Source organism: Armigeres subalbatus, chromosome 1, assembly GCF_024139115.2.
Source record: "Armigeres subalbatus isolate Guangzhou_Male chromosome 1, GZ_Asu_2, whole genome shotgun sequence".
NCBI lineage: Eukaryota > Metazoa > Arthropoda > Insecta > Diptera > Culicidae > Armigeres > Armigeres subalbatus.
The window spans coordinates 255,883,561-255,910,002 of NC_085139.1; the positions used below are offsets into that span (position 1 = coordinate 255,883,561).

General features: G+C 45.2%; 1 protein-coding gene across 1 annotated transcript; it reads left to right on the forward strand.

Moving 5' to 3' along the window:
* The first annotated feature begins 618 nt into the window (after nucleotides 1-618).
* Nucleotides 619-26,053, forward strand: LOC134213049 (uncharacterized). The gene is made up of 5 exons (XM_062691568.1): nucleotides 619-1,091; nucleotides 23,513-23,734; nucleotides 23,798-23,855; nucleotides 23,927-24,430; nucleotides 24,723-26,053. The coding sequence occupies exons 1-5, from the start codon at nucleotides 1,068-1,070 to the stop codon at nucleotides 24,935-24,937; spliced, it is 1,023 nt and encodes a 340-aa protein (XP_062547552.1). The 5' UTR covers nucleotides 619-1,067; the 3' UTR covers nucleotides 24,938-26,053.
* Nucleotides 26,054-26,442: the final 389 nt, after the last annotated feature.

Here is a 26,442-nt window from a genome sequence, read left to right on the forward strand (position 1 = left end):
CTTATTTCATCCTTCTTCCGTCTCTCTCAAAATTAGCAATGGGATGCCTACTACGGTAGATGGATTTAAGCATGCTTTTATTATCAAACGTGAGAAGTACAGCCAGCCTTCGGTTAGAAACTGACATACGAAACATTTTCCGCCACTGTAAATCAATCCCACTCCAATATCACGTCTGGCCGACAACACCACCCACTCTGCTTGCCACCCAAAATTATCCTCGAAGGAAAACCAAAACAAAACATTCCATCCTCCTTCCGGATTCGCTCGCTCCGACATCGTCATTTCTCGTGTGTGTTGCATGCGAAACATACTACAGGAAGTCTTCAAATAATGTGGTGAATGTTTTGAAGTTTGAACATTGCAAAGTTGGTCTGCTTAATAGTTGAAAATTATGAAAAAAATGTATGTCAACTTTGTAGAAATAATTTTCAAAAAATGTATGCTACCACCTCTAGATATATTAGGAAAGATCTGTCCATTAACAAATTCGCACTGGTTCGAGACAGCCTGTATCCTTCCGCGTGCGCACCATTTACAATACATTCAAAGCGTGTCGGTAAATGTTCCAACCTCTGAGCCCCCCAAAACAAGATTGATTTTTTATTCGTGGAAAATCTTCGCAGCAGTCGCGTTCGGCATCTATTGCACAGAATCTTATCCCATCGCCTACCATAGATTATTCTCCCAAGCTCTGCAATTAGTTTCAAATTTCGAAAACCGCTATTGAAACCCAGTCATTTGTGCGAAACAGCTGAAGTTCAAGTGTATTTGAAGTGATTAAAAGCCCCATTGCAAAAGGCCTACCAAGTGGAGTACGGAGTTTTCTATCCAGGAAAATAATTGGTTCATTTCACGCCTGATAGCACCCAGCAGCTAAGAGAAAAAAATTGTAACAATTTCGGGAATGCTCCGCTACGAATGGCTTAATTTTTGAATCAGGAAAATACTTCACCACCGCTTTTCACAACTTTGCACTCGCAATCTGTAGCTAATCAAAGTAGAAAAAAATTCCAATCGCAAGTGTGAATAATAATCCCGGAAGAACACAAGTAGAACAATTTCCAATGTCGAGGCTCTTCATGAATACGGTAAATGTCGATTGTCAAGGATACTCTGAAAAGTCCATCCATTTCCGTCGTAGTAGTCGTCGTTGCGAATTGCATGATTCGCAAACATTTTCCCTTTCAAGCAAAAAGTTAGATAGCCCTGAAATTGTGTGAACAAATCAGCCAGAACAGTTACCACATCAAAGCAGTCAATGATAAAAGTAGCAAAGTATCACCATCGAAGCAATCGGACGAAAACCAGAAATGCATGCATGGAAATTCGGAATCCTTGGAAACTCCCCGCAGTGTTTATTTATTGTTGGTTTTTAGTGCTTCGTGTTTTAACTCTTTCCCTTGGCCAGGATGGGAACAGAGTGGCAATGCATTTCGGGGTTCACTTTTTTTCCCATCTTGATTATTTTACGGCTTTTGTGCATGCACAATTTCGCGGTTGCATAGTACTTAGTTGTAAAATGTAGACAGCACTTGCTTTTGATTATTTGGTTATGATTATTGTTTCGTTTTGGGATAGTTTGGTTCTCTGTATAAACGATTTTTATAATGTTTACTTCGTTTATCACATATTGATTTTTAAAGAACACTGTGAAATATGCTGTTTATTACAAATGTGCAATTTGATTAAATAAATAAATTGGCCGTTTAGATTGGAATCAACATTGTTATGTTGACACACAATAGTCTACTATCGAAATAATAATTCTAATGTAGGTAATTAGAGGTGATAAATATACGATATAACATTTGTAAAAGTAAAAAAAAATATAAAAAATGTCCCTCTGCGAATGGTTTTAAAGTGTTCCGTGAGAAATCATTCCTAAATAGACCATGCTGTCGAAAATATATAAATATTTAAATCAAAAAGATTCGATGCTTATGTGCAATCCAGACTGTGAGCTATATCACTTGATATAGCAAATCTTGACATGAGAAGTCATATGCATTATTTCCAGTGAAAACTGTGTGGCCATTGATATTAAGTTACTCTATATTAAGGTAAAAAAAACTTGTAGTCTGAAGAGCACAATAGATTCCTGTAAATTTGGTACCGTATTTCCTGGAGAAATACGATTTTTGCCATATCAGGATATTTACTTGCTTTGCCTTTCTCGTATACTGAGTAAACACCCAATAGCAAATTTCTACATTTAACGATGAGGATGGGATAAACCCACATATTCCTCAAAGTTATTCAATATCCCGAGACCGGCGCTGGAAGACATGCCAGACGACGACCTCAAAAAACCAATCTATACTTGATTTCTCACCAGCAGCCGCAGATTTCCACCCCTCTATGGACGAACTGAACAACTAAAGGTGCCGAGAAAATCATCGAAGTGGAATCCACGAGTTTGACTTGAAAAGTTTTCTATGAAGACGTTTTCAAAGCAAGACATGGCACCTCATAGACGCAGACAACTGGTTCTTCGTTATTTCCAGGAAACATTATGCAGACTTTTACAAATATGAATCGGCGTTGGAAATTGTGGATCAGCGGCGTGACATATTTTAAAAAGCAGCGCGTCAGTGCAAAAAAGACGGAGTGCCAAATCTGTCAGCGGTGGCGGCACCTCTATCATGAAGCAGCGCATAATGGAAAAAAATTGTCAATAACGCGAATAAATTCAATATCTCGATTAGGTACGAGCGATTAGGATTGCGCTGAAATTTTGACACAAATCGTAGAACTTTTTAGGGAATCATACAAAGGTGGTTAATTTCACTGCACGACGCTGCAAGACCTCATTTTACCCTAATGCCCATTATTTGTTATGCTTTCCGTTAGACCTTGGCCTTTTGGATAATAGTTAGTAAATAATAGAACGTGGAGTAAAATGAGCAATATTTTAGCTTCTTTAGTAATGCAATGGACAAAAATAACTCCACCCGATTCCCTAGAAGATTCTAGATCATACTAGTTATGTGAGTAAGCAATTTGAGAAACTTGGGGTAAAACCAGCAAGATATCATTTCCCAACATCGTGCAGTAGGCAGTATCAGGTATTAGGTATCAGAACGTCGGCTCCAGGGGCACGTTCACCTTAATTTGGGAGATTTGTGCCATCGCCTTCACAGATTTTTTCATCGCACACCTGACGGAAAAGGAAGTGAACAAAAAGAAAAGGAATGTGGATGGGAGAACAAAGGGAATGTTTGGAAAAGGGCCTTTGAAGAGGGCATACAACGCATAAGTGTACAAGAGATTATAGCTCCTTACCACAACGGGTTAAGAACAACAAAATACTCTGAAGGTTCAGGCTTCTGAAGTCAATTTCACTAAGTAAGTGATTACCAAATATTTGGAAGTGCAATTGTGCATAGACTGGGCAGTTACATATTAGATGATAAGAAGTTCCATAATCGGATTCACAACTATCACAAACAGATGATTCAACGCGTTGAATATTTGCCATGTGATAGTTCAGTCGACAGCGACCTGTCGAAGCCTTGACTAAGGCACTGCAATTCTGTTTAGACAGATTAGCTAAATGTCTTGCTACTACCAGAGATGGCTCCCGGATGTACAATTTTGTTTGATGACATGAATCCAAACTACTCCAATGCCATTTGTGCTGAGTGACAGCCCAAACCCAACTCTTGGATATAGGAATAGCTGACCAATAAAGTTATGTGATGCTCCATTACGAGCTAACTCATCAGCCAATTCGTTTCTAGCTATGGAAGAATGGCCAGGTACCCATCTAAGGTGTAAAGTATTAACTAAATTCAGTTCCTCAATTTGAGTTCGACATGCGATTACTAACTTCGACCTTGAGTTGGCCGAGGCGAAAGCTTAAATAGCTGCTTGGCTATCTGAACAGAAGTATATTACTTTGCCCATTATGCGTTGCTGCAGTGCAGATTGCACTCCACACATGATGGCAAATATTTCTGCTTGAAAGACAGTGCAGTGTGTACCCAGTAAGTGTGACTGTTCCAATCTCAGCTCACGCGAATAGACGCCTGCACCTGCTCTACCATCGAGGAGGGAGCCGTCAGTGTAACAAACAATGCTGTCCGACATACTTCTCTCCGGGGACAGCAGGGACTTTGTCCAAGGGCTTGACGACCCCTCCCCATGGCCACTGCGGCCACTTAGACCGGGACCATCATCCCTAACCCCTAATCCCAAGGCGTCAAGCGTCCCGTGCCGAGGGGATGCATGGCCAGGGTGTGAAATAATGAGCTAAGCATTTAACGGAGCCTGTGGGGTACCTGGGCACCCTCCACAGTAATTGTCCCTTACCACGGCATGCTGGGCTCTGGCGTGGTGGACCTCTTTTCCCGAGCAACTCACCAAAATGGAAAACTAAGTCAATTCTTCAATTAGTGGTAGAAGTGTAGGCGACAACCCCTTCGCAAGAGGTGGGTTGTTCAGGTCTCCGCCTAGGAGGCCAGAGGCAATAGTCGGCAGCTCAGTGCGCAGCGCCAGCGTGAGTCACTTAACCTTTCTCTCGGCTAAAAAAACGCCGGTAGGGGTTATTGACGACCCATGGCTTGTGGAGGCGATGAACCGCAAACGCGATGGGCTTTCGGCCTTCGAGGTGGCGACGGAACAGCTGGACGCCGTCATCGACTTTGCGTCATCGAAGCATAATATCAGTAAGGACCTCAAGAGGAGCTTGCAGAAACTTCGAAAGTCGATGCTGGACGCCAAGCTGGAGAGGGCGGTCGGGACGGCCAAGTGTAAGGTCGGCCAAGGTCGAATCGACCGAAGGCGTGCCAGCGATGACGGTGGTACCAAAGTCTACCCAGACTGAGGCTCAAGTATTTGCAGGTACGTCGGGGGTGACTGCTCCAACGGAGCAGACACAAAAACGGAGGAGACAGTCTCCAGGGGATGAGCTCTCTGGGGGCCGCTCCAAAACGCGGAGGGTTACTACCCCGAACAAGGGTAGTGGGGCTGGGAAGCTGAACCCCGGCCAGGTACCTCCAAAACCGGGGGAGGAAGGACCTGGAAAGGTCCGTCCACCCAGGAAAGACGGTGGTAAGGGGTTACGGCAGGCTGAGAGCTCTCAGCCGCACCAAACCAGGGAAATAGAGGGGGATGACGTCTCCTGGACCCTGGTCAAGAACAAGAGGAAACCGAAGACGTCAAGGGCCTAAAAGAGGCCCAGGCGAATGCGGGTAGCAAGAAGTCTAGAGTAGGCGCCAATCACTCCGGGGGCGATGCCCTACTCATCACGGCGGACGAGGCTAAGTACTCGAACGTCTTGAAAGTGATGAGGAGTGACGTCAAGCTCGGTGAACTCGGCGCCGACGTACGTCGAATAAGACGTTCCCGGATGGGCGAGATGATCCTCGAGCTGCAGCGGGGCGTCTCGCAAAAGGGCGCCGCCTACAAGAAGTTGGCGGAGGAGGTCCTAGGCGAGACGGTCAAGGTGAGGGCACTCACGACGGAGGTGAATCTAAGGGTTAAAGACCTGGACGAGATCACCGAAGTCGAAGAGCTCGTCACGGCACTGCGGCGACAGTGTGGAGTGGAGACGCCCACCGCAGCCGTTCGGCTACGGAAAGGTCCGGCAGGGACGCAGGTAGCATTGGTTCGGCTACCTGCAGTGGATGCCTCCAAGGTAGTCAAGATAGGAAGCGTCAAGGTGGGATGGTCGGTATGCCCTGTGGGCATATACGAGCAACCCGAAGTTTGCTTCAAGTGCCTGGAACCGGGGCACAAGCAATGGGACTGCAAAGGCCCTGACAGAAGCAATATCTGCCGACGCTGCGGATTGGAGGGACATAAGGCACAATGCTGCACGAACCCTCCCAATTGTTTGATTTATTCCAGCAAAGCTGTGGACAGCAAGCACCCCATGGGGGGTTCGATGTGCCCGGCGTTTAAGCGTGCTGCAAAATCACAGTGCAGGTAACGCAGCTGGCTTGCTCGGCCTCGCCCGAGTGTTTGATGTGCGCAGGTTTAGAGGAAAAGGCGGAACACGTGTTGTTCGTATGTCCACGTTTTCGCGCAATGCGTGACCACATGCTTTCCACATGTGGTCTGGACACTACCCCGGACAACCTAGTTCGGAGGATATGTAAAGATGAAGTTGGCTGGAACGCCGTTTTATCGGCTATCGCCCAAATCGTCTCGGAGCTACACAGAAGGTGGCGCGTGGACTCAAGGATAGCTAGTTCAGGCGCAAATAAGAGGTGGTCCAAGGGTTCGGAGTCGGCTTCATGGGTCATACCGGTGGTCATGCTCTGTGGTCGAACTCGATCCTATTATCGAACAAGTGGCCGCGCGAAGAACAACATGGTATCGTCGCTTTCACGGCGTCGGTCAACCGGGCGGACTCCGAGCCCGAGGACGGAAAGGGGTCCTCGTCAAGGCTGGGGCAGGCGTAGGCACCGCGTCGGCAAGTCCCTCTGTGTGCTGGCGAATAGGTCCTATCGCTGAAAGGTCAATTTGGGGTGCACACGGCATCATCATTATTGATACCAGTCGTGCAGAGGGAAGCAGGCGCAAAGTCGACCCTTCCCACCTTCCGAGGACATTGTAAGTGTTGGTTATGTTATGTGATGAGTGTTGCCGAGAAATTCGTGGAATTTTAGTGTTATGCGTGAATTGTTTGTGAATGGCAGGTAAAACTCGTCTTTATGTGTAGGTTTTCCATGTACAGTAGCGACTGCAGTAGAGCAGGGCGTGATTAGCCTCCACCACCCTAGAAGACTGCAGCCAACCACTCACCATAGTCCTCCAACCCAACACCAGAGGGCCAGAAGCACCATCGTCGAGCAGCCATGAAGGGGTGGCGTAATTGGGTTGATGGAATGATGCGAGGTGACTGACCTGAAAAAGGAGGTCATGACCCTAGAATGCAGGAAACAAGTCTGAAACCGTCACTTATCCAACGCAATTCGAAGTGAACGGAATAAAGTTTTAAAGCTAGCGAAAGCACCAAATTAGAAGAAGTTGAAGTGAGAGAGTTTGTGGAAGTAGACCAGGCGTAGAGGACGTCAGGTAACTTAAAGTGGCTGCTTCCGGAGACAGAAGCTGATCCCAGCATTTTCTCCTTCCCAGAACCTCGCCATTTTTATGGTTTAACCCTTGGTTAAACCCCATCGAGAACCGCCATCGTACCCAGGTTCCATTGTCGGCCTGATTCGGCATTGTTCCGCCGAAAGCCGTTCGGCCATCTTATTGGTCGACGCTACGTAGGCCGCTGAAGGGTGAAGGAAGTAAAGATTCCGTATCGAGGAAGAAGAAAGCCGCCGTCGCCGGCGTGAATGCCCTTGCATCGAAGGTTGAAGACAAGGAAGGACGGAAGAAGAGCTAGGCAGAGGACGAGGAAGGACAGGAGTTGAAAGAAGAAGAAGTGAAGTGGTGGAGTGCTGCCAGGAAGAGGGGCCCCGAGAAAGACAGGTTAGCTAGACTTAAGAAAGTGAAAGAGTGGAGGAAATAAAGTGTCGCATTGTGAAGCTCTGTGGTTTTCCCTACAATTTGATTGCGAGAGTTCCCTGCCCGCGAGAAGCTTGAGGTGAGCGTGCCGACCCTGAGGCCATTGGTTCAGGGAGTCTCAGCATAGCTCAGGCCATACTTACCCAATTATTACAACATAGTGCGTGGTAAGGCCACCTGGAAAGTCGGCAATGCGCTGGCACGATACCATGGTGTTCTTCTAAAAAAGCGAGTCACGATGTTCGGTGCTGCAAGTGTAACAGTATACTTCTCACAGGACGAATTATTTCAAATCTCGACCTCCGTGTGACCGATGCGCCACCTGCCAGTGGGACCTGAGACTCTTGAGCTTTTTCATTTTAAGCTTTCTGACGAGTTACCGTCGCGATCTCATTTAACTTTACGAACAGGGATGAACAGCTCACTCCGGGTTGCTACTGAGGTCAGTTTTCGATTTTGTTTGCTCAAATTCGTAAAACTGGACAATGCACAGCAGTTTGGAGAAACCCATATTGCAAAAATGGGATGGGATGACCAATCAATTTAATAACGAACAAAGCTGTATATGTAGGCTTTGTAAAGCGGATTTGATTTCGGTCGTTCGATTTTTGAAGTGGAGCCTGGTCATTTCAAGTGGAGCCTGAGAAGATTCAAATCCAGTGGAGATAGTGTCCAAATGAAATAGTCCATAAAAACGTGGAAAGTTTTATAAGAAAGCATTTGTACCGAACGAATAAGTGCTTAGAAGTGAGTTGAAGAACTTCGTGATCTTATTTTGTGATGCATAATTAATTATATTATCGAATTAGGCTATATTGGAACGTTTTTTGAAAATTCTCTCCACTAGAAGACCTAGGTAGGCTAGTGTCTAAAAGCCATACTAGGGTCAGGTAAGCGATGCTAATTGCGGGTTTTTCGGTGATCGATTTTGCTAATTTGACTATTTGTGGCGTTGAATAGGAAAGCCCACTATTCAACGTGGGGCTTAAGTGGAGTGGACTAATTGCCATCTAACGTGCCGGTGGAACCAGCCCTGAGTTCGATTTGGTCGGTTGAGACTGGCCCTCTCGGAGCATTTCCATCAAGTGCATTGACGAGCTTCCCACCAAAGACCGAGGCTCTACCTCACGGTCGCTACCAGAAACATACTCGTTACGAGCCGTTCCATTACGTCACCAGCATAACCGTTACGTCATCGCGAATCGACTGTGACACCGAACCCGTAACCATCGACCTTGATCGAGAGTGTGCGTGTCCTCTGCTGACAACTCGAGACGGTGTATTTGATCTCGCATGCTCTCTCGGCCCTGCTCGTGGCTTGAGACGATGGTGCTCGAAGCATGAATCGATCGCCCCGCACCGCTTCCACCGCCCCCTGAGATCGTCGCCCACTGATAGAACCGAGTCGTCGCATCGCATATCAAGGTCAGACCCAACTATTGTATTAAACTAGGTTAATCTAATCTAATCTAATCTAATCTAATCTCATACTTGCGTAGCCAATACTTGAAAGCATCCTGGAAAATGACGGTTTCTGAATTCCGTCATTTTTCTTTTCATATGGCCAGGCCAACTACGCAGTATGTACCGCAAAGATGACTCCTAGATATTGAGCGGCTTAAGGAATACCTGAAGTCACTCAATAGCTTGGAATCGAGGGGAAATGAAGAAAGCGTGGACCTCCCGTACCAAACGCTTTCAATAATATAGATACCTAATATATATAATAAAAATTATGTACGTGTTTATGTATGCATGTATACGAGTATGTATGTAAATATGTACATATGTGTGTATGTGAGTACACTGATAGACAAAAGTATTTGTCATGTTGATTACAATGAAAATATGACGAATACCTACGGCCATCAGTGTATGTATGTATATGTGTATGTGTATATGTGAATGTGTGTGCGTTTGTGTGGGTACGTGTTTAAATATATTTACAGTTTATCAAAGTCTTACCACTTTTCCTCAATTTTTCTGACGCTCAACATGTTTGAGCATTTGCAAAGGCTTGATCGAAATATTAGCAAGGGCATTGCCCTTGATAACAATTGATCAACCCTGGCATGCACGAACATGCGCGCGTCTCCAGCAGCTGTAGCACTTTTTCAACTTAATTTTATTGCACTACACATTTGTTTCGACCGCGGTCACTGCACTGGTTCTATTGTTCTTTTTTTGTGCGAATCACCGCACAAAAGTGGAGCACAAAACCAACCGCATTGGATGACGGTCAAAACGAGACTCCCTATTGTATTAAACTAGGTTAAGAACAAAAATTGTTAAAGCTCTAGGAGCACAGTACCCGTTAGAAAGTTGACGTCAACGTAGCTAGGCCAGGCATGATTGAATCATTCGAATAAACTAGTTACAATGAACAATGATTTTTTTGATCAATCGAGTTGATGATTCTTTTTTGAAATGATCTGAATCGGTTTCGTATTAGTTTTTTTTCGCTTTTAATTGGTTAGCACCTCCTCCCATTAGGGGTTTGAATTCATTGCATGAAGAATTTTGGGATGGTTTGTCGCATGTTCGGAATCGCTAAAATGAGATTGGATGTTTGAAACTCTTATCAACCCGCCTGAGTTTGAGTCTCAGCCGCGCAATTGAAAAAGGCCTCAGCAGCCTCTTCCCTTGAAGAGTGGCGCTAAAGCTGCTGTTGGTCGAGAGGGCAACCACATTCGTTACACAAGGACACGCAGCTAACCTCGAGGGCGCGTTGTGCACTGGCCCCCTTTGAAGCATTACTTTCTGGTTGTACCGAAGGGACTATGGGCTTGGCGGCAATGGAAACGGTTTAGCGGGTCGGGGATGTAGTCCTGCCTCCCTCGTTTGTTGTTAGAAATGATCCCTAACCCCGCACTTCCTGGACAACCCAGGATGTCTGTTGAGCAGATTCCCCTCCATTGCTTAGGAAGAAAACAAAAATACTTCTCTCCAAATACCCAGATGTCCACCAAATACCCAGATATACTCACCCCGCGAGGGGAAATGTGTTGAAAATGTCGTATAAGGAAAACTACTAACGTGACTTGGAGCAAGGAAAACTGTGTCCCAATTAATTATAAGCGGTAACAACGAAGTGTGTGTAGAACTGCGGTTTACAGGATTCTCTTCCATGAAACCGAGTACCCATAGTCGGTAAGTACAAGAAAATTCTTCTTGTTTGAAATGTATGCGTAGTTGGGCCACGTCGAAGAGAACTTCGAGAGCAGCCGTGCGAGTTGAAGAGAACGCATCAGTCATTGTCATTAGGCACATCCTTTGAAGATGGCCTAACTTAGACTGAATTGCCCTTACTTCCCCCTTTTGCCACCACACAAGACATCCATAAGCCAAAATTGGTCATTCACCTGTTATGTAGATCCATTTGATATATTTGGGTTTAAGACCACAAGTTTTACCAAAGGTTCGTCGGCATTGACCGAAACCTATACACGCCTTTTTGATTCTGAACTTAATGTCCAATGTCCAAAGTCCAGGAAAGCTTAGAATCCAAAATTAGACCCACATACTTTACTTGATCAGTTACATTGGTTTCAGAACCAAAAAGATGTAATGATCGAATGCCATTACGGTTACATTTTTCCGCGAAAAGAAAAATAGATATTTTATTCGGATTGACCGAAAGGCCATATTGGCGACACCAACTTTCAACTACATGAAGAACGTTTTGCATCAGGTCGAACTAGATAGTAATGCACAAACCTACTATCAATATTATAGATAGCCATCGGCAAATCCATTGGTTGGAAAACCGCCATTATTGAGTAACTTTAATAGCGTATCTGCAACGAGATTCCATAAAAGTGGAGATAATACTCCCCCTTGAGAGCAGACACTTAATTTACTAATCGCTGCTTGACGTAATGTCGGTTTTTAAGCATCTGGTGAATTCATTTGGTAATTATATTAGAAAGCACCCAATCACGATTGCTTTTGAGCGAATGCTTTCTCGATATCGTACACAACCTTGTGTAAGTATATTGATTAACATGAAGAGGCATGTTTTCCGAACAGTCATCACGAATGTGATGATCGATAATACGTTCTAAGCATTTCAGAATAAATGAGGTCAGACTGATGGGTCTAAAACTCTTTACTTCTTCATACGAAGCACGTCCTCCTTTTGGGATAAACTTTACAGTGACATCCCGCCAGGATATGGGAATATACCCAATAGCAAAACTGTATACTAAAAGCTTTTTCAAAACATGTTTGACATGCTCAAAACCCCTCTGAAGAAGAACGGATCTTCCACTGAAGATTTGTAAGGAGCAAATCTGTTAAGAGCCCATTGAATCGATTCAGTAGTTATGATTCTACGAGTCTGAGCCCAAGACCCGTAGCTACATGAAAAGACATCAGGATCATCCGAAGATGTTATATCGATACATCAAGGGAAGTGTGTATCAAATAGGTGTTCTAATGCTTCCTCGTCAGAAGAAGTGTAGTCGCCATTTGGCTTGCGAATTTCGCCAACTTGGAAATCCTTGGATCTCGCAAGAATTTTATTTAACCTACTGGCTTCACTCAAATTGGAAACATTTGCACAAAGGTTTTTCCAGCCGGATCGTTCAGCTGATCGTAGAGCCTTCTTGTAAGCTTTGCGAGCCAACTTGAAAGGATCCGTCCCTGCTGAATGGCGTCTGTTCCAACTCCTTCTGCACTGCTTCCTTAGCTTAGCCAAATCGAAATTCCACCAAGGGGTTCCTCTTGAGGTTTTTACAGAACGCAAAGGGCAAGCTTCTCAACTGCATCATCCAAGTCGGTAGGAGTTTCAATGGTTGGTAGATATCCATGAAATTTTATCGAGAGCAACTCTGTATAGAGATCCCAGTTGGTTGAACGAGGATTTCTAAAATGCGAGGTCTGCGAAGTAACATTTAAATGAACAAAGAAGATGGTCAGATATGGATTCCTCATCTGATACATACCAATTCGTCAACTCGTGACTGATTCTATTGGATCAGAGAGTTATGTCTAACACTTCAACTCTATTAGATACCATAAAGGTTAGGCGATTGCTTATGTTAAGTAAACTAAGTTCGGTACTACTTAAGTATTCCATCAAGCTGGAGCCTCTCAGATTCACATCCGAGCTACCCCATATGATGTGATGAGCATTAGCATCACTGCCGATAATTAGCGGAAGGCCTTTTGAAGTGCAATAAATGACAACTCGTTTGAAAGCATCCGTAGGGGATGGTTCATCATGTGGTAAATAAACCGAACAATAGACGTATTTTCTGACGGGCGTTCCACCAGTTACATCAATTGTGACAGCACATACATCTCTGGTTGTTAGTTCAGAAATAAGTGTAGCAACGATAGCGTTGTTAACAAGTATACATGCACGAGGCATTGATCGATTGTTTGCCATTTCATTACTGAAAGCAGCAAAAACCGGGTTCACTAGGTTACCTAGCTACCCTTGCAAAAATAGGGTTCCTGCACCAAAGCCACTTGGGATTTGCCTTTTTTGCATGAGTCTACAAAGATTAATCGTTGATGTTCTTTTATGCTGAAGATTGTTTTGAGCTATCTTAACTGTAGCCATTGCGAATTAAATACTCTCCACAACTTCAACATTTATGTGAACAGCAACGATGAAACCAAGTCGGTATCGTATCAAGAACGTCAAAGACGAAACACTGAGTACACTGTGAAAAACGCATAAAGGTTCCCCCAAACACACGCGACGAGACAATCACGACGCGATTCTATCGCTTGGCGACTGCGATTCTGTCGCCATTGGTATGGAAGCCTACATGGAACATTGCCTGCAGCGACCCAGTGATAAAATCGCGGCGACTAGTTGTCGCCGTCGCGGCGTTGACATCGCTTAGGTCTGGGGGAGCCTTAAAGCGAGTCCATATAGGTGATAATTTGATGAAAAACTAAATAAAGACATACTCATAATCCCACCCTTATTTAACCTCAAGTTGAGGTTGAATAAGAGTAGCCGATTATTCCGGAGAAGCAAACAGTCAACTACGCACTCAATACTGTGAAGGGTGCCCTGGTGCTTCACAGGCTCCGTTAGCGGTTGGGTTTTTATTAGACCTCCCTAACCATTCATTCGTAGGCACGGTAAGCATAAAGCCGCATCACACCAAGAATTAGGGGTCACCTGTATTGTGCACTTCTTCCACTGGAACAGGCAATACGTAGCGTTATTCTTAACCAGACAATCGTCTGCCGACACCACACGGCTTTCTAGGCTGTTTGGGGAAAGAAGTTGACATTGACTTTACGTCAAATTTTCAATGTAAATCAAAACCGCATTGTTTTAAAAAAAAACGTCGTGAAAAATCGTGTTTTTTCAAAAATTCGATAAAAAAATCCATTAAAAAAGCTCCGCAATGACATGCATCGTATTTCTACATAATCAGTTATCTTGATCTTTACACGTTGTGTTTTGAATTCATGCGGCACCGTGTAAAAATAACCACGTAAAAATAAACCTCAGTGTACTGAACATTGCCTAGCAATCTGATAATTTTCTTCGTAAATATAATCTCAAAAGTTTTCAAAGTTAAAAAAGTTCAAAATTTTGAGCACCCCTAAATTAACGTCCGCGGCGGTAACGTCCGGTTTATAAAATCGATGAACAATTGTTTTCACCATAAGAATTTTTTTCGAAGTCCCAAAACAGTCGATTTTTTTCAAAAAATTAAGTCTCAGAGTTTCAAGCATTTTGAGATTTTTAGCATAAAAAACAAAACAAAAAAAATCCCCCTTGTGAGAAAAAAAAGTTTTGATTAATTTTGAGCACCACTAAATCATGTTCGATTTAGCTCAAATTTTGCATAGGGGGATATTTTTGGCACCCTAGTGGACATGCTTGGTCGATTCCAATTAGATACCAGGTTAGTTGACCTGCTAGACCAAATGATCTGTTCTCTAGAACAATTCGGTGAACCCAGAACATCTCCATCAAACGAATGTGACCTGCACATAATATGTAACGGCAGTGTGGACATGCTGTGTTGATTTTGGATTGAAACCAGGCGGTTGACCTTTGCAGACCAAATGATCTGAATTCCAGAACAATTTGGAGAACCTAGAACATCTGCATCAAACTAATTTGGACTGCACATAATACGCAAGGGCTTTAGGGTCTTGCAGGGACAAGCTGGGTTGATTTCCGTTTTGAAGTTCTTCTTAATCGGTAAATTTTACTCATATTGAATTTGGTAAATCGAAATCTTCTACATTTTAAATGACAGCATCCGTACTTCAGCTGACCTAACATTAGAAAAAATTAGGGTATCTAGAAACATAACAAACTAGAAAACTACAGGATACTAGATGAGGCGGATAAGACAACCGTGAAAGAACTGTGAAAATCGCTTCAGAGACGCTCAGGAACCTGCTGTTTAAAATCATGATTCTTATGATTTCTTGATCGCAGTATTCGACATGTTAACCAAGAATACAATTAGGTTCAAGTTCCCATGATATAAAATTTGTCTAAAAATGTTGCTGAACAGTTTTCAAAATCCCTACTTATCGTTCCCCTAAGAGGCCCATTTTTGCCTGAAAAAACACGCATAGATATGCAGATATCGTAATAAATTTTATTTATTTATTATCAGACTAAGGCCGGAGTGGCATGTGATGTACATATACGACTTCTCCATTCAGCTCGGTCCATGGCTGCACTTCGCCAACCACGCAGTCTGCGGAGGGTCCGCAAATCGTCCTCCACCTGATCGATCCGCATTGCCCGCTGTGCACCTCGCCTTGTTGTACCCGTCGGAACGTTGTCGAGAACCATTTTCACCGGATTACTGTCCGACATTCTGGCTACGTGCCCGGCCCACCACAGTCTTCCAATTTTCGCGGTGTTAACGATGGATGGTTCTTCCAACAGCTGATGCAACTCGTGGTTCATTTGCCTCCTCCACGTACCGTCCGTCATCTGCACCCCACCATAGATGGTACGCAACACTTTCCTTTCAAAAACTCCCAGTGTGTGTTGGTCCTTCACGAGCATCGTCCAGGTCTCGTGTCCGTAGAGAACTACCGGTCTTATAAGCAGTTTTGAGGATAGTCAGTTTGGTACGGCGGCGAACTCTGTTCGATCGGAGCGTCTTGCGGAGTCCAAAGTACGTACGATTTCCAGCCACTATTCACCTCCGAATTTCTCTGCTGGTATCGTTATCGGCGGTCACCAGTGAGCCCAAGTACACGAATTCTTCAACCACCTCGATTTCGTCACCACCGATAGAAACTCTTGGTGGGTGGCTTACATTGACCTCTCTTGAGCCTCTTCCTATCATGTACTTCGTCTTCGACGTGTTGATGACTAGTCAAATCCGTTTAGCTTCGCTTTTCAGTCTGATGTAGGCTTCCTCCATCTTCTCAAAGTTACGTGCCATAATATCTATGCCGTCAGCGAAGCCAAATAGCTGGACGGACTTATTGAAAATTGTACCACTCGTGTTAATCCCTGCTCGTCGTATTACCCCTTCCAAAGCGATGTTGAATAGCAAACACGAAAGACCATCACCTTGCCGTAAACCTCTGCGCGTTTCGAAGGGACTTGAGAATGCCCCTGAAACTCGAACTACCCACATCACCCGATCCATCGTTGCCTTGGTCAACCGTATCCGTTTATCCGAAATTCGTTTTCGTGGATTAGCTGCCATAGTTGGTCCCGATCGATTGTATCATATGCGGCTTTGAAGTCGATGAATAGATGATGTGTGGGCACGTTGTATTCGCGGCATTTCTGCAATACCTGACTACGGCGAACACCTGATCTGTGGTAGAGCGTTCACCCATAAATCCCGCCTGGTACTGCCCCACGAACTCTCTTGCAATTGGTGTTAGTTGGCGGCATAAAATTTGGGAGAGTACCTTGTAGGTGGCGTTCAGCAATGTGATTGCGCGATAGTTGCTACAATCCAGCTTAACGCCCTTTTTGTAGATGGGACACACGACACCTTCCATCAAAGGTGCTTGGTGGCCTTGTGTCACTGCTTCTGCCTCATAAGCAGGAGATTAAGGGTTTGATCCCTGGCCCTTTCCAATTTCCTATTAGATAATTTCGTTAATCATATAACTCAATCTCTTTGCAAATCAAATTCTCATTGCTAGCAAGTATGATTCTAAATATAGAATTGTTATAAAAAGCTGCCTGTTACTTAGTAGCAGTAAATAAAATGTAAAAATAGATTGGTATTCATTTGTACCCGCATACGAATGCTATATACGGTCGCTATGCTCGTGCAGGCCTCATACAAGTAAGAATGTGTGAGGTTGATGTGCGGGTAGCGATGGTAAGGTAGACGTGTGCGTGGTATAAGAATCCAATAGCATTCAAATTCTAATTGTAAAAAAATGAATCCCATTAGAATTCACTTTAATACTTTCTCATTACTCTAGTACTTCTAATTCTCATCCATATATTCCTATCCCATAGATCGCATCACTTACCAAAGTGAATCCAGATAATATATCCCTTCATACTAACACAATATCCTATCCTAAGACTATCGTGGAGATGCAGAGGTATACTCGGTCTCTAGTAGCAACGAGAGTTGAACTAATAATCCTTCCTTCCCTTGATGACCGTAAGGACGTGGCCGGCGCCGTAATTGACTTAGTAAAATGCATTGAATTTCCGAAATTTGCACATTGAGAATGATAGCTAAACCCAAGCTCCATTCAATTGGTTCCCTGTGCAGTTTCGCAAGTTCTAATCAATCACGGAGTAGCAACTACGAATTGTACGGTTATCCTGCTCATGCTCATGCTCATGGGACACACGACACCTTCCATCCACTCCTGCGGCAAAACCTCATCCTCCCAAACCTTGGTAATCACCCAGTGCAGCGCTCTAGCCAGTGCCTCACCACCGTGTTTAAGTAGCTCTCCTGGTAGTTGGTCAACTCCAGGGGCTTTGTTGTTTTCAGCCAGCCGATCTCCTCCTGGATTTCCTGGAGATTTGGAGCCGGAAGTCATATGTCTTGCAAGCGTGCTCCCAGCTTCATTGCCATACCGCCACCGTTGTCTGCCACATCGCCATTTAGGTGCTCTTCGTAGTGCTGCCGCCACCTTTGGATAACCTCACGCCCGTTTATAAGTAGGTTCCCGTTTATGTCCTTACACATATCGGGCTGTCGCACGTGGCTCTTACGTGAACGGTTCAACTTCTCATAGAACTTTCGTGCGTTATTAGCGAGGTACAGTTGCTCCGTCTCTTCACGGTTTCGATCTTCCCTCCGAAAAATCGAGTTTTGTTTGTTCCGCGCCCGGTTGTATCGTGCCTCAGTTGCCCTCGTGCGGTGTTGCAGCAATCTCGCCCATGCTCCATTCTTCTCCTCAACTGACTGCTCACATTCGCCGTCATACCAGTCGTTTTTATAATCCGGGGGCACCATGCGAGGGTTGCGGTGCTTCCAATGGCGGATCGAATATCTCTTCAGCCATCTTCAAGAGACGCTACCTGCGTCTAGCTGCTCTTCGGTTGGGAGTTTCACATCCAGCTGCTGCCCGTAGTCTTGGGCTAGTCTATCGTCTTGTAGCCGACCAATATTTAGCCGTGGCGGACGATTCCGACGCGTGGTGTACACCGTAGAGAGTTTTGAGCCCAGGCATACTGCAACGAGGTAGTGGTCGGATTAAATATTCGCACTGTGGTAAGTGCGTACGTTCGTGATGTTGGAGCAGAATTTAGATTAGAACGTGGTCGATTTGGTTTTTCGTTTCTTGATTAGGTGATTTCCATGTGGCCTTGTGAATATTCTTGCGGGGAAAGAAAGTGCTGCAGACTACCATTCCGCGGGAGGCTGCAAAGTTTATGCATCGTTGGCCGTTGTCGTTCGATGCGGTATGCAGACTATCCTATGCAGACATATCCTCCCTTCCCACCTGAGCGTTTATATCGCCGATGACGATTTTGACGACCCGCAGTGGGCATCCATGGTATGTCTGCTCCAGCTATGGAAAGTACGCTTCTTTCTCGTCGTCGGGTCTCCCTTCGTGTGGGCAGTGCACGTTGATGATACTATAGTTGAAGAATCGGCCTTTTATCCTCAGCTTGCACATCCTTGCGTTGATTGACTGCCACCTAATCATGCGTTGGCGCATCTTGCCCAAAACTATGAAGCCGGTTTCCAGCTCGTTGGTGGTGCCACAGCTTTGGTAGAAGGTAGCCGCTCGATGCCCGCTTTTCCACACTTTCTGTCCTGTCCAGCAGATTTCTACGACATCGAAGTTGCGGGGATGTAATTCATCGTAGATTATCCTATCGCAACCTGCGAAGCCTAGCGACTTGCAGTTCCATGTTCCAAGCTTCCGATCGTGATCCTTTATTCGTCGCCTAGGTCTTTGCCGGGCAGCAGGGACTATGTCCAAGGGCTTGACGATCCCTCCCCAGGCCATCTGCGAGTTGTGGGGCTTGCGGATGTGGTGGGGTTTGACAGTGGGCCCTGTTAAACCTCTATAAAAAGCTGCATGTATCCGCAAGTAGGCTCCACCAAAGCGACCGTGTGCCGCTCAAAGCGCACAAGCCCAAGTCCTGGTGTTAGGTGGGACGCTAAACAGCCCTGACACGACGGCCCTCCGACGAGACAGGAGGTTTGCGCAGGCCCAATAAGCCGCCTAGAAAACCAATCATTACGAACAATATAAGAGATAATGCGACTCGATATAATCGGCAAAGACCTAGGCGACGAATACAGGATCACGATTGGAAGCTTGGAACATGGAACTGCAAGTCGCTAGGCTTCGCAGGTTGCGATAGGATAATCTACGATGAATTACATCCCCGCAACTTCGATGTCGTAGAAATCTGCTGGACAGGACAGAAAGTGTGGAAAAGCGGGCATCGAGCGGCTACCTTCTACCAAAGCTGTGGCACCACCAACGAGCTGGGAACCGGCTTCATAGTGCTGGGAAAGATGCGCCAACGCGTGATTGGGTGGCAGCCAATCAACGCAAGGATGTGCAAGCTGAGGATTAAAGGCCGTTTCTTCAACTATAGCATCATCAACGTGCACTGCCCACACGAAGGGAGACCCGACGACGAGAAAGAAGCGTTCTACGCACAGCTGGAGCAGACATACGATGGATGCCCACTGCGGGACGTTAAAATCGTCATCGGTGACATGAACGCACAGGTAGGAAGGGAGGAAATGTATAGACCGGTCATCGGACCGGATAGTCTGCACACCGTATCGAATGACAACGGCCAACGATGCATAAACTTCGCAGCCTCCCGCGGAATGGTAGTCCGAAGCACCTTCTTTCCCCGCAAAAATATCCACAAGGCCACATGGAGATCACCTAACCAAGAAACGGAAAACCCAAAACGACCACATTCTAATCGACGGTAAATTCTTCTCCGACATAACGAACGTCCGCACTTACCGCAGTGCGAATATTGAATCCGACCACTACCTCGTTGCAGTATGCCTGCGCTCAAAACTCTCGACGGTGTACAACACGCGTCGAAGTCGGACGCCGCGGCTTAACATTGGGCGGCTACAAGACGGTAGACTAGCCCAAGAATACGCGCAGCAGCTGGAAGTGGCACTTCCAACGGAAGAGCAGCTAGGCGCAGCATCTCTTGAAGATGGCTGGAGAGATATTCGATCCGCCATTGGTAGCACCGCAACCGCTGCACTTGGCACGGTGCCCCCGGATCAGAGAAACGACTGGTATGACGGCGAATGTGAGCAGTTAGTGGCAGAGAAGAATGCAGCATGGGCGAGATTTCTGCAACACCGCACGAGGGCGAACGAGGCACGATATAAACAGGCGCGGAACAGACAAAACTCGATTTTCCGGAGGAAAAAGCGCCAGCAGGAAGATCGAGACCGTGAAGAAACGGAGCAACTGTACCGCGCTAATAACACATGAAAGTTCTATGAGAAGTTAAACCGTTCACGTAAGGGCCACGTGCCACAGCCTGATATGTGTAAGGACATAAACGGGAACCTTCTTACGAACGAGCGTGAGGTGATCCAAAGGTGGCGGCAGCACTACGACGAACACCTGAATGGCGATGTGGCAGACGAAGATGGCGGTATGGTGATGGACCTGGGAGAACGCGCGCAGGACATAATTCTACCGGCTCCGGATCTCCAGGAAATCCAGGAGGAGATTGGCCGGCTGAAGAACAACAAAGCCCCTGGGGTTGACCAACTACCAGGAGAGCTATTTAAACACGGTGGTGAGGCACTGGCTAGAGCGCTGCACTGGGTCATTACCAAGGTTTGGGAGGAGGAAGTTTTGCCGCAGGAGTGGATGGAAGGTGTCGTGTGTCCCATCTACAAAAGGGCGATAAGCTGGATTGTAGCAACTACCGCGCAATCACATTGCTGAACGCCGCCTACAAGGTACTCTCCCAAATTTTATGCCGTCGACTAGCACTAACTGCAAGGGAGTTCGTGGGCAGTACCAGGCGGGTTTTATGGGCGAACGCTCCACCACGGACCAGGTGTTTGCCATTCGCCAAGTACTGCAGAAATGCCGCGAATACAACGTGCCCACACATCATCTATTCATCGACTTCAAAGCTGCATATGATACAATCGATCGGGACCAGCTATGGCAGCTAATGCACGAACACGGTTTTCCGGATAAACTGACACGGTTGATCAAAGCGACGATGGATCGGGTGATGTGCGTAGTTCGAGTTTCAGGGGCATTCTCGAGTCCCTTCGAAACCCGCAGAGGGTTACGGCAAGGTGATGGTCTTTCGTGTTTGCTATTCAACATCGCTTTGGAAGGTGTAATACGAAGAGCAGGGATTAACACGAGTGGTACAATTTTCAATAAGTCCGTCCAGCTATTTGGTTTCGCCGACGACATAGATATTATGGCACGTAACTTTGAGAAGATGGAGGAAACCTACATCAGACTGAAGAGGGAAGCTAAGCGGATCGGACTAGTCATCAACACGTCGAAGACGAAGTACATGATAGGAAGAGGTTCAAGAGAAGACAATGTGAGCCACCCACCGCGAGTTTGCATCGGTGGTGACGAAATCGAGGTGGTTGAAGAATTTGTGTACTTGGGCTCACTGGTGACTGCCGAAAATGACACCAGCAGAGAAATTCGGAGACGCATAGTGGCTGGAAATCGTACGTACTTTGGACTCCGCAAGACGCTCCGATCGAATAGAGTTCGCCGCCGTACCAAACTGACAATCTACAAAACGCTAATTAGACCGGTAGTCCTCTACGGACACGAGACCTGGACGATGCTCGTGGAGGACCAACGCGCACAGTTTTCGAAAGGAAAGTGCTGCGTACCATCTATGGTGGGGTGCAGATGGCGGACGGTACGTGGAGGAGGCGAATGAACCACGAATTGCATCAGCTGTTGGGAGAACCATCCATCGTTCACATCGCGAAAATCGGACGACTGCGATGGGCCGGGCACGTAGCCAGAATCGTAACCCGGTGAAAATGGTTCTCGACAACGATCCGACGGGCACAAGAAGGCGAGGTGCGCAGCGGGCAAGGTGGATCGATCAGGTGGAAGATGACTTGCGGACCCTCCGTAGACTGCGTGGTTGGCGACGTGTAGCCATGGACCGAGCCGAATGGAGAAGACTCTTATATACCGCACAGGCCACTTCGGCCTTAGTCTGAATAAATAAATAATAATAAATAGGTCTTTGCCGATTATATCGAGTCGCATTATCTCTTATATTGTTCGTAATTATTGGTTTTCCAGGCGGCTTATTGGGCCTGCGCAAACCTCCTGTCTCGTCGGAGGGCCGTCGTGTCACGGCTGTTTAGCGTCCCACCTAACACCAGGACTTGAGCTTGTGCGCTTTGAGCGGCACACGGTACCTTTGGTGGGGCCTACTTGCGGATACATGCAGCTTTTTATAGAGGTTTAACAGGGCCCACTGTCAAACCCCACCACATCCTAGGCAAGCCCCACAACTCGCAGATGGCCTGGGAGGGATCGTCAAGCCCTTGGACATAGTCCCTGCTGCCCCTTGAATCCTTGCTTACGCCTGCTAATAATGGTAGTCGTGAAATACGAATGCGCATCATCTGAAAGGCTGCTTGTACGGTAGTTGGCCACAGAAAGACATATTTTTTCTTAAAAATTGATTTTATATGACTTTTTGTAAGGTAGTCATTTGACATTTGTAATTTTACTGTACTAGAGAGATTTCTTGGACTTCTAGAGATTTCAAAAAAGTAATTTTACTCTTCCTTACACGATAATGAAATTCCATCGAGTAGAAGATATCGAGTGACCACAGTAAAATCTTAAAATTTTGTAAATTGATGAAAATGGCAAAAACTTACAAGTTAGAGAACATCGAATCACAAAGAGTTTACTGAAGCATGTATTTCTGCAGATAATTTTGCAGTAATAAGCAAAACTGCTTTAATTTGTTTAAGTATTGACAAAGAGCTTTGCATTTTTGCGTGGCCTTCACACCAACCGATGTAGGGGGACTGTTCCGTTTTTCATCTCACAGACCATATATTCATCTCATCGCAAAAGAAAGAAATACAGCACCAATCTCGTCGCTTCCTTCTCCTAATACGCATGCTAATACGCACTGCTGAAAAAAAAATACAAAAATGAGAAACAAATAATATTCTTTTACATTTCTTTGTTTTTAATGGGATGAACATGGCAGCTATGAGATGAAGTGCCGAACAGTTCCCCGAATTGTATGTTATAAAAATTAGTTATAATGATGTTGACAAAAGAACGTCACATTTTTTAATAATGTTTGCATACATCCGCTACAGTGGTATGGTACTTGAAGGAAACCGCATGGGTGCAATGAAACTGGATCGTCATTTGCTTCCACTTTTTAAAATCAAAAAAGTACTCTTACACTATTGGCACTATTGCCCCAACAACTGATCCTTGTTACTTTTCCAAGTCGTATACACCGTCCAACACACCGTAAAGCCCCTTGTTTGACTCTTGGTAATGTAAGTCCTATAACATAATAACACAATGTAAATATCTTCCCACATTTTATTGATTACCTTTTATGCGAAAATATAATTCCATCCACGATTGAACCCCATTCCAGACGTACCTGGACGACGCAAACGGCAACACGCTGTTGGCCCATCCATCGGCATCGGCGTCGGCAACAGTAGACCAAGTGTCGCCATCCACAACGACAAGCACGCTGGTCGCCAACGAAACCCTAATCATTCAATCACCCTCGAACGATGACCTCAGCCAGAGCCTTTCCGAATACACCGATGCGGACGAAAGTATCTCGGCACCGACGGAACTGCTCGCCGAGGTAGGCCAAGCTCTCTGTTACAAATGGACACCCCGCAATTATGTTCTCTGACTCTTTCCACAGTTCTTATCCGCGGTGATGTTGCGCGATTACGTGAACGCCCTCAAGTACTGCAAGCTTAGTATGTCTGCGATAAAAAATTGCCATTTTCCAATCGATTAATTGCTTTCTTTATCTACCACACTGACCCAGTTTTACAATACGAGCCGAACAACAGTACAGCCCGTGACTTCTACCCGCATATCCTGTCGAAGATAGCTTTGGAGGCGAACAACAGCGGCAGCGGAGCTGCCGGTGCACTAACATTGGACCAGCAATCGGGCGAAAGCGATGAGAATTACAACTTCAACTACAGTACCTCGTCGTCCAACTCGGACGACATCAACATTGACGAGGTGGTTATGATTTGCAGCAGCGAGAGCGAACAGTCATCGAACTGCAGTTCATATCTGGATTATTCGAACAGTAGTGGGGCCAGCAGCGGCAGCAACAACAGCAGCAGTGGCGCTGAGCTGGACGAGCAGGCCTTGGACCGCATCAACAGGAACAGCACAGAGTCGGATCAGTTGCCACCGTCGCAGTCGGCGACGGACAACAATACTTCGCACTCGTACTCGAGCTTGCTGCTGGAGGAGGAAGAGAAGGATCTGTCGCTGTCGGATATCTCCAACTTGAACATTGAAGATGATGAGAATGGTGAGTGATGCCGTTGCGATTATCCTTTGTGTATATGTTTGTCTTCATCGTACATACAGCAATACACCGAATGACTTCAGGTTAGGGAGAACATTTTTTGGGCAGAGCCTCTATTCGTTACCCAAATTACCAAAAAAAATTCCGGGGAGGTTAGAAAGAATTCGGAAAAATAGAATATTTGATACCACTTTCACAGTCTCTGTGTTGCTCTGACCAATAAAGGCGGACGTACTAACGATTTCCCAACGCATCTACTTCGGCGTCCACCTTATTCTATAATCTCCATTTTCAGATTCCGCGGAAGGTGCCGACGCCTCTTCACCACCAACTCAGCCAACGTCTCAACCACTGACAACGCCCCAGGTGGCTCAACTAACCAAAGCTCAACCGCCATCTGCACCGGCCTCCGCAACTTCTTCCCCGAAATCGCAACCTCTTGCGTCAAAAATTGTGGCCATGCTGCGCGCCCGGGTCATACCCTCGCGACACTACTCGACTAACGACTAAACATCTCCCCCATCACGATTCCACGGTCGATCTTTCAGTAGGCGTAAGTGCGTACGTAGGCACAAATTTGCTGTAACAAACAATATCTCTGAATGAAGAACTTAGGGCCTTGCTATATATATTTACATACACTTTACTATAATTGAAAATCAGTCCAAAGAAACACACAAAACTGTTGTTTACCATGTATTTTACTTCTATATGACTTATACTCAACCAGAAATGATTATACTCTTTGAACATTTGGTCGATATTTAATCCCCTTTCGATATAAGAACATCTAAATGATAAAAGGCGTAACAATCCTATACTGCATTATAATCAGTTCGCGAAGCAGTACAATTAGAACAAATTACCCAAAGACCTGCTTGATTTTCTCTAAACTTGAAACCCGATAATCATCACCGGAAATTTCATCATCAACAACATGGAGAGACCAACTTCTAACTGGAGGATAGAATCATTAACAATTTTAGGTACATTTACAGAAAAAAAAACTAATATATTATACGTAGACGGACGGACGTTTGCAAACAGGAAAACGATCTGTTGTAGTTGGATACGGCGTAACATGAAATGACTGATCAATTTTCATTCAGAGTTAAAAAAAATCGACTTTTAGAAAGTGATAAGAAAAGTTTAAAGGAAGCTAACTCCTTGCAGGCATTGCAGTGAGAATACTTTTCGTGGAGTTCGCATTCGATTCTTTGTCATTGGCACATATCTAGAGAAAGAGTGAATAGTTAGTTCCTTAAGAATGCAATTCATCATTTGAACGAAACGGTCGGATAAGACTTATACTAGACTAGGCAACGTTGAGATCTCGCAGAACGTGTTGCTGCACAACAATTCAAATAATACGAACCCAAGAGTGCAAACAGAGTTTACCTAGTGCATATAAAACCGAGCATACAAAAACTTAAGTGCGATTGTTTAACTGAACACAAACTTGTTTCGAATTATGAACAATAATTATATCACTTAAAATGTACTCACTATATATCGAAAGCTGAAACACTGACATTTAGGAGGAACAAATAACGCGTTTCCATGAGAAAAAAAATACACAAATGTAACCTTATCGTGCGTGTAACAGAAAATGTAACAAAGTGTGAAATAAAGATCTAATAAAATTAAAATGCTGTGTTTGTCACTCTTACAGTTAAAACAATAGAGGTAATAAACTATAGAGGACGATTGTCACTGTGGTTCCCTTTGTTATCGTCCACAAACATGTTGGGTACCTATCTGTCAAAACGTTCTGATTTTTTCTTCGTTGACATTTAGTGCCCTATCCTCGCCAGCAAAAGATGTTTCGCCAGTGACGACAGCGACAATCTCCCTCTATAGTTTATTACCTCTATTGTTAAAACGCTCCAGTATCCTTGCAAGCAAAGGCCTATGGTCACCATTCAGAAGATAGAGAGGGAATTCTGGGCATAGTGTACCATTGTACTTGTCACAGCAGGCATTTCAAATGTACCGCATCATAACAGCCTTTCAAT